The following is a 9,124-nucleotide window of genomic DNA, read 5'->3' as shown; positions in this document are numbered from 1 at the left end:
GTCATATTCTGTGACCATGTACATCAGTCAACATGTTTTAGTTGTATTTTATTTTTAATTTTTTGCATGTGTCTTCAGCCTCTGATCCAAAGGCTACACATTTGGCGTAACATGTTCTTCTTTGTGCCCATGTTCAGCCAGGTTCTGTTGTAGAACCGCAACAGCGCCCCCTCTGGTCACAATATATGGTGTTAACACCGGCACAAGGTTTATCCCATAYGTCTCACTCTGGAATCTTCCTCAGCGCCATCTCCGTGGAGCTGTACTACATCTTTGCCACGGTGTGGGGCAGGGAGCACTACACCCTGTACGGCATCCTGCTGTGCGTCTACGCCATCCTGCTGTCGGTGGGTGCCTGCATCTCGGTGGCGCTGACCTACTTCCTGCTGTCGGGCGAGGACTACAGGTGGTGGTGGCGCAGCGTGCTGAGCACGGGCTCCACCGGCCTCTTCATCTTCGTCTACTCCGTCTTCTACTACCGCAACCGCTCGTCCATGAGCGGCGCCGTGCAGAGCACAGAGTTCTTCGGCTACTCGCTGCTGACGGCGCTCGTCTTCTCGCTGATGCTGGGCAGCGTGTCGTTCTGGGCCTCGCTGGCGTTCATCCGCTACATCTACCGCAGCCTGAAGATGGATTAAAACACGRGCCGGGCGAGGAGTTCTGCGCGGCCTTGAACTTTATTATAATAAACTGCAGCAGAAATCCTCGGCTGACGGAGAGAACGCTGGTGAACGAGTGGACAAATGAAGGGATACGTTGGGGTTTCTTATAAATTTAGTCAAATTAGTTATTTTGGTGCGTTGATTGATTTAAAGTAAAGATTTAGTTTCAATCATACGATGCAGTTCACAGCATCGTCTGTTACGGTAAGCGTTAAAAGTGGAGGACGGGCGGGAGTGAGTTTTATTTTAGAGCTACAATTCAATAGTCTGAAACCCCTCCTACAGAGAACCACCTGTTCAGGTGTGACGTTTATTAAATAAATGGTTGTTTTGCACTGAGTGTGAARCTCTCCCCGTCCCTCCGCTGGACGAGGCCTTGCAGTTTAAAGTTTTATGTAAAACGTTGGTGACGGGAGCAATATCTGTGTATTCTGCCATCGACTGTGGTTCTGATGTAAATAGTCTTTTCAATAAAGCTCTTTTTAATATGCAGACGCCAGGAAGAGAGCCTGAAGTGGTTGCAATAGATTGGTTTATTTAGAACAGGAAGGAGATTAAGCAGCATCAAGTTGGCAAATAAAACCCTTATATGAAAGTTAAATTTAAGTGTCTGTGACATGCATGTACTTCAAATCCAAAAAGTCAAAGAAAACATCTTTATATTTAAGAAAAAATGCCCTAATGCACAATTTAACCCGTTTTGTCATAACTGGCCTATTTTCTTTTGAATTAGCCTCAGCTAAAGTAAAACAGGAAGTGACATCAAAGGGGAAATCATTAAAATAAAATCTTTGGTCTGTTTATTAAAACAGTATAATTTAAACTTTAACAGACTCAAAATAATGTAAATAAACAGATTCTTTAGTCAGTTTTAGCAATGCTGTTTACATGCAGACGTTCCCCTTTGACATCACTTCCCGTTTCTTCACATGCAAATATCTCAACTGTTCGTCTCAGAGCCATGACATTTGTTTTGCAGAATTCATGTTTATGTCAAAAATTGTCACAGGCACTTTAAACGCCACGATGACTTAAAGTTCGGATCAAACTAAACCTGCAGCTTTTTTAGTTCTTGAATACAACATGATTTCACACGATGATGAAAACTTTAATTTTTAAAACGCCACACATGAAGGCATAAAAACAGGCAGCAGTGCAAAATTCCAAACTGAACATTTGCATCTGCTAATAAAAACCACTGAGATACAAAAAGCATCTAAAGAAACAAYAGCTGCAAACAAATGATAAAACTTTTAACAGAACTTGTTTTACGGTTAACCCGTTCATCAGCTACAGGTTGACGTTTGGCGCCATGGATGGGTTCTGCATGCAAACCGGCTCCTCGCCGCTGGTTTCGAGGTTGTTTGAGACGAACATGTTGGGCATGTACTCGCAGGGAGGCACGGAGCACCCGGCGGCCTGCGGCGAGCTCGACAGCCAGCGTGGGAAACCGGCAGAACCRGAACCCATGTAGTACGCCACCTGCTGGTTGTAGTGCTCCCTGACGTGAGGCCGCCCCTCACCTGGGTACTGAAACAGAAATAAAATGGTTCAAATTAGGGCTGGGTTAAAAGAATCGATTTAATCGATCTGGATCGATTCTCGTTTAAATTTGGGAAAATAGATTCATAAGTCATGAGGTCGATCCCTCCCCCACCCCCCCGTGGGTGTTGTGTGCGATGAAGCTGCACGTTTCCATGTTGTGTGTCACTTCTGGCTTGCCGTAGGTTTACATCCAGTTGACGGTCCGTGCTAACGTTAGCTCCTGACAACAAGTTGTCTGGGGCAAAACAAAAGAAAGTATTCACTAAATTTACAGCTGATTCTGAACTTAAAGACCGAGGCCAGGACAACTTTTGTTTGCAAAGATTTGCGCTCGGGCGCGGTAGCTGGAAACAAAGCTTCGAGCGGCTCAAACCAAAACTACGATATGTAAACATCTGAAATAGGGCTGGGCGGTATGACCTCAAATTCATATCACGGTATAAACTGAACCCCTTCATGGTAACGGTATATATCGCGGTAGAAAACTACATAAAAAGTAAAGATAAATGTAATTTTTAGAGCCTTTTTTTTTGCAGAAAACTAATCTTAATCAAACCCAGCATTTTTGCTTTAATATCAACCTGTCATACAATGAGCTTCTGCCTGCTGAACTTAGCTGCTGCTCTGCTGCGCACTCATCTTCATCATCAGAGCAGAAGCCGACTTTACATTAGCAAGATGGATTTATGACCGAACGAACGTCCACGTCTTTTATCATCTCTGTGGGTAACAATACATGAAAAAAGTTTTTTCTCCGACAACTTGGGGGTGAAAAACTTATTAAAGCTTCGCTCTGTGCGACGTGGAGGGAGGAAATGAGCCAGACGTAACTTTTCGACAGCAGGAGGGGGAAATTTTGAGGATTTATCCTCTTTTAAGCGTTTTAAAAACACTATAATTTCTTCGTTTTATTTCAAACTCCTCCAGCTCAGTTGTCTCTGCGCTCGCAGCCCTGTTCACACAGGTGCGATGACGTAACGACAGGACGGTAGAGGATAAATTTCTACCGTGCAACCCTAATCTGAAACTGTTCTCTGCGTGTATAAATGTGTGAAAGATGACAGTATAAGAAAATAGTTTAGTTTTGTTACCAATATTTTTAAATTTAAAGAAACATTTTAATGTAATTCACAGTGATGGAATGTTTTAGCTGTAGGGCTGTCACGATTAATCGATGACTCATCGATTATTAAAATAATCGATGACTAATTTAATAATCAATTAATCGTTTTCTTTTTGTTGTTGTTCTTGACTTTGTTTTTCTCTCCAAACTGCTTTGACACCTTCCACTGCCACGTCTACCTTTCTGTCCTTGACACACATGCACAGTAGTGGTAACTGGGGTAGGCCGTGGACGTCACAAGACATTATACAGACAGGCTCTGGTATCATGGCTACCTGACAACAGAGCTCAAAGTGTGGGATCATTTTAAGAAAATGAAAGAGAAACCTGTGTAATATCTGTAAGGCAGAACTTGCCGAACTAGCTAAACTCTAACGAAGGTTATATAATAGCAGCTACATTCTGACGTGATAAGCTGTATGTTTTATATTCAATTCAAATTCAAACGATTCAAATCTTTTGTGGCAGCCCTATTTAGCTGAAGTACTTTTTCCCCCTTCTTTTTAACAAGTTTTATTGAACAGAGTAACAGAAACGTTACAAATATACAGTTTTCCTACCCTCAAGAGTGGGCAGAAGTAAACACTTATATTATCCCACCTCTTCTCCTGTAACCTTATTCCATCAATTCTTAATGATCAAGAAAATTATTCTTAGTTTCTTAACTAATGTATCAACAACACTTTCTCTAGAAATTCCTTTTTAGTTCAAACCCTTTAATCTTGAAACAAAACTGTCTCAAGTTTCAAACTCCAATTTACAAGTTTGCCCTTAGTGTTTATAACTTTACCAACACACCAAGTTAGAATTAGTTTCTTTGAGAATGTCTTACATATCAAAGTAAATGTGTTACTGCATGATATCCTTAACTAATTTAAAAATCAAACTGAATCGTGAATCGATACCCAGCCCTAGAATATTGATCTACGTACAGGTGAGGCCATGTTGGAGGCGTCGTTATAGAAGGCGGAACGCTCCAACGCCCAGCTGGTGTCTCGCTGACATTTCCTGAGCTTCATCCTGCGGTTCTGAAACCAGGTCTTCACCTGCAGAGGAAAGTCTCAGCCGTTTCAATCGTACAGTTATCCATGTCTGTGCCGAGCGTCCCCATGCTCACCTGTTTATACGTCACTCCGATCTGCTCGGCCAGCTTCTTCATCTCAGAGGGGGGGAGGTACTTCTGGGCGTTGAAGCGTTTGCAGAGGGTCTGCAGCTGACTCTGGGTGAAGGTTGTGCGGACGTTTGGTTTACAGGATGGCTCTTCAGCGGCGGTGACAGTTTTAGAGGCAGTCGGGGGCGCGTTGGGAGGGGTGGGGGAAGCGGTAAGAGGCCGAGGCTCCTCTGCAACGGAGCTGGAAACCTCTTCTCTGCCGCCCGGGCTTCTGACGGCGACCTCCAGGCAGGCCTCTTTCTCAGCCCAGACCGAGTCCGCCTGGGGAAGACTTCCCTCACGACTGCTGACAGAACTCCAGGAATCTGAATAAAAACACAAAATAATGAAAAAACAACTTTCATTCAGGAAAGTCACTTTTCCCCCCCCAAACTTGAATGAAATTAATTTACAAGCTATTTCAGTGTCAAAGTATAAACATTTACTGTAGCTATGAGCCATTTCCTTCAGTTCGCTTTTCAAAGGGATTCATGATTAGTTGTAACTAGGATTGGGCAATATTGGTAAAAAATTAATCACAGTTAATTGTGGTATTTAGCAGATAATTAATCCCCTGGAGATCCTTATTTCGTAGTCACATGACCAATTTAGTGGGAAAGATTTGCTCTTTGTAAATTGTTCCAAATTGTGTAAAAAAAAATACAGATTTCAGGCTATACATCAGGGGTGCCCAAACATTTTCCCAGAGGGGGCCAAAATGAAAATCTATCTACGGCTGCGGGCCAAATGCAGTTATATAATTCATGGAATACAAATGCTTTTTAAAGTCCTTTATTTTAAATGATTTAAGCTATGCAATGGCCCTCTTTTGTTTTAGTCAGTGCACTTGGAGAAAGTCTGCCATACGCTCAAGTAACAAAGGCTCATGGGACATTTCATAAATTGATAAAATATGAGTTTTTGTGGCCTTATAAAGTGTGCAACTCTACATGTGGGGTTAAATCTGATCTAAATATGTCTTGTTGTCATTTCTTGTTTCATGTTTAACCCTATTAAATCAAAGATAAAGTCAGCACCATGACTGAAAACTACTTTCACTACAGCCCTTTTATATAGTCATTTGACCAATGGAAACACTGTGTTTCTACCTATAGGAGAACAGTTTACAACCTTGTAACTTTGGCAACTGTTGGTGGGCCAAATCAAATGGCTTGGCGGGCCAAATTTGGCCCGCGGGCCCCACTTTGGGCTCCTCTGCTATACATCATATTTTCAATTGTGTTGATAAATAAATAAATAAATTACAGAACTTTATTTTTAATGTTCGTCATATTTGAAGCGGAGAGGAGCGCCGAGCGGACTGACCGGAGTAATCCAGTCAGTCTGCCTGGTGGCATTAATCATATTAAATCGTCAAGTGACAAAAACTAATCGATTAATGTTTTTCTGACGATTAATTGCACATGATACGATTATGCCCAACCCTAGTTGTAACATTAGCCTTTATTTGATACACATTTATTTTAACTGTAAAATAAAGACTGTAAAAACACTGTAGGCTGTTTAGATTTGTAAACTTTTTAAAATATATTTTAATACGGATGGAGCCATTTTATTTACATGCAAAGCATTCTGGGTAAATGATGTGGATAGGTCCTCTGTGTGAGCTATATCCACCCTGAAGGTTAATCTTGGACAATATCTGATGATCGACTCTTTTAAATGAAACCAGAGAGCGTTGACAGAGAGGAGAAGGTAGAAATGACTCAGCCTGGAAATGAAAATATGGATGGAGGACAACAGAGCTGCTTCATGGAAGAACAACCTCAGCTTAGCCTGTTAGCCTTTGCACTAGCGCCAATGCTATATTGCCTTATATGTATTAGCTTGGTGCTAGCGCGACAAACTAACAAGCTAAACTGAGGTCCTCCATCCATATTTTCAGTTCCAGGCTGAGTCATTTCTACCTTCTCCTCTCTGTCAACGCTCTCTGGTTTCATTTAAAAGAGTCGATCATCAGATATTGTCCAAGATTAACCTTCAGGGTGGATATAGCTCATTCACACCGAGGACCTATCCACGTCATTTACCCAGAATGCTGTGTGTGTAAATAAAATGGCCCTGTCTGTGTAATATATTTTTAAACATTTAGTTTAAAAATTATAAAAACTAAACACTCTACAGTAATTTTACGGTCTTTATTTTAAATATATGTTTATCAAATAAAGTCTAATGTTACAACTAATCATGGATCCCTTTAATTTAAAGTTCAAAGCTTTGAACTTTTAACTAAAATTATATATCTTTATAATCCAGGTAGAAAAAAATAAAATAAAAAAAGTTGTTTAGAGAAGACTGATTCAACTTTTAAGATTTAACTTTTAGAAAAAAGATGCAATAAATTAAAAACATTACGGCATTTAAGACTTTGTTTACACTAGTTATTTATGTTTTACTTTTTATGCAATTTTCAAATTCTACCACGAGATGGCGCTGCGACAAACGCTTCGTGGCGCCATCTTTGAAAAATCATCAAAACCAAGATGGACCGGAAGTGAACAAACTTATTCTGCTCCTGCAGCAAATAGCCTTTTTAAGACAACCTTCAGGACATGGCGGCGTTCAGGGTTTTAAATTTAGCTCAAACTAAATTTTAACMAAAATAAAAACTCTTAAGTCGATATGTGACGTTTGCGAACACCACCGCTAGATGTCGCTGTTCGTTTAGGTTATAAACTTGTTTAGTGAGTCTGCCGCCATATTTGACCCTAAATCCAAGATGGACCAGAACTGGGCTTCTGCTGCAAAACTCGAGGAACAGATTTTTGCCATTCTCCAGGGAAATGTAAGGTCTGACTCTACCTCGTGAATTTTAAAGTTAAATTTCCTGACATGTTTTTGTGTTTTACAAGCCCAAGTTTCTGCTAGCTAGCTCGCTAGCTCAGCTACTCACCTGGCGAAGCGTGCGCCTCCGTGTCGCTGTTCGAGCTGCTCCTGGTCCGCGTCTGCTCGGTCCCCGCACCTTCTTGCTGCAGGTGGGTGGCCTGGGTCCCCCCGGCGTTAACAAGTCCCCCCGAGTCCTGGTAGCGATGCTGGGAGCAGGACTCCCCGAACCTGGCGGCGTAAAACGCCTGAGTTGTTCCCGAGTTACAGCCGCGTAAATCCACGTTCTCGTTCGGTCCGGACGGGTTCCCGGGGTTCTGTTCGGACTGGTACACGAAGGCGTAGGCGTGGTACGAAGAAGGGTTGAAATTATAAGTTACCTGCCTCCTCCAGTCTGCCATTTTGATGGGACAGAAGCTGCGCGTCGCGATAAAATTGGATTTTTGAAACAAGAAATGCAGAAACGACTCGGTGTAACGAGGATATACTGTGGTTTAAAATGTTTAAAATTAACCCGCTGCGGACCATTTGTGATGCATGAAAGCACAAACTAGTTAAAGATGAAATAGCAGCTGCGCAACGCGCGTTTTATGCTTTTATAGAAGCGTCCGCGCGCGTGTAGGAGGTGTTCTGATCAGCCAATCACGTCTCAGGACAGGTAGGTTCAGCCTCCTCATTTGTCGCTCGGATTGTTTTCAAATTTGTAAAAAAAAAGTATCAAAACATCAGCAATTTGCCAAACAAAACATCTAAATGTCTGTGGATTTATTTGTGTAAATATATCAAGTTGTTATTTTATCTAGTGGTGCAGAACCAAATACTTAACTTTAGAAACAAAAAGTTTTTAAGAGTTTTGTTTTTCATTTCTTATTTAGTTAAGATGACTTACAGGGTATTGCATCTGTTGGATGGATTTAARTGGATTTGATGAACATTTTCAACTAATTTTATGAGTTAACCTGTGGTGGAGAAAGTACTCAAACACTGTACTTAAGTGAAAGTACAGATAAACAGTCAAAAATGTACTCTAGTAAAAGTAAAAGTACTACATTAACATTTTTACTTGAGTAAAATTAGTACTTGCTTTTAAAACTTTAAAGTATTAAAAGTACAAGTACTTGCTTAATGTATTCCCTAATGGTCTACAAAATGATAAGATGTATTTTTAATACATCAATGAGTCATTTTGAGTCATTTTAGTGAACAATGGTGCATGTTGTTGTGTTTACCCTCTGTGACACTGTTCACACTTGGACTTGTGATTCTGTGCGTCATCACAGATCGTGACAACAGCTACAGAAGCTGTAAATTCACCACCGTCTTTTATCAAATCTCAACAAGTCGTTTTTTTTTGAACCACTTAACGTGAAGAAGTSTTTTAAATAAGGCCACGAGTGGCGCGTTTCCTCCGTGCTGGGATCCAGTTTGGGCGTGCTGCTGATGCTGCTGCTCCAGCAGGTGATGCAGAATCGCTCAGCTTTTTTCTTGAAGGAGGGTCTAATGGTATTTTCCTGCTTTGCACTGGTTCACCGGACCAATTACAGCAGGAGTCTGCAACATTTATGATCAAAAGAGACATTTCTGCTACTTGGCTCACTAATAAAATGAGTTCAGAGCCGCAAAACAAATTACTGTGATTATTAATTCATGGGCCTTTTCCAGGCCTTTTCAGGAAACTTTATGGCCAGTGATGTTATAAAACTAAAATATATTGTGAATTATATTATTTATTATTTTTGCACATCAGGACAAATGAAAATACCATATTCATATAAACAAGAAAAATACTGTATATATATA

The 9,124-nt window shown here is 40.9% G+C and overlaps 2 protein-coding genes across 3 annotated transcripts in view; one reads left to right on the top strand and one right to left on the bottom strand.

Moving 5' to 3' along the window:
* Positions 1-1,263, top strand: part of tm9sf1 (transmembrane 9 superfamily member 1) — a 9,401-nt gene extending 8,138 nt beyond the window's left edge. For both annotated transcript variants that reach the window (XM_014026552.1, XM_014026551.1), the window contains one exon: positions 245-1,263. In XM_014026552.1, the coding sequence (XP_013882006.1) occupies positions 245-638 (394 nt within the window). In that variant the 3' untranslated portion in view covers positions 639-1,263. The remainder of the gene's footprint in view (positions 1-244) is intronic.
* A 486-nt stretch (positions 1,264-1,749) lies between these two features.
* On the bottom strand, positions 1,750-7,873 carry nanog (nanog homeobox). The gene is made up of 4 exons (XM_014026549.1): positions 7,395-7,873; positions 4,448-4,806; positions 4,263-4,376; positions 1,750-2,192 (listed from the first exon to the last, which is right to left on the bottom strand). Exons 1-4 carry the CDS (start codon positions 7,723-7,725, stop codon positions 1,953-1,955), a joined length of 1,044 nt encoding a protein of 347 aa, XP_013882003.1. The 5' UTR covers positions 7,726-7,873; the 3' UTR covers positions 1,750-1,952.
* Positions 7,874-9,124: the final 1,251 nt, after the last annotated feature.

This window comes from Austrofundulus limnaeus, unplaced genomic scaffold (genome assembly GCF_001266775.1).
Source record: "Austrofundulus limnaeus strain Quisiro unplaced genomic scaffold, Austrofundulus_limnaeus-1.0 Scaffold567, whole genome shotgun sequence".
NCBI lineage: Eukaryota > Metazoa > Chordata > Actinopteri > Cyprinodontiformes > Rivulidae > Austrofundulus > Austrofundulus limnaeus.
The sequence above is the reverse complement of the archived record's forward strand: the minus strand, read 5'-3'. Positions and strand labels throughout refer to the sequence as shown.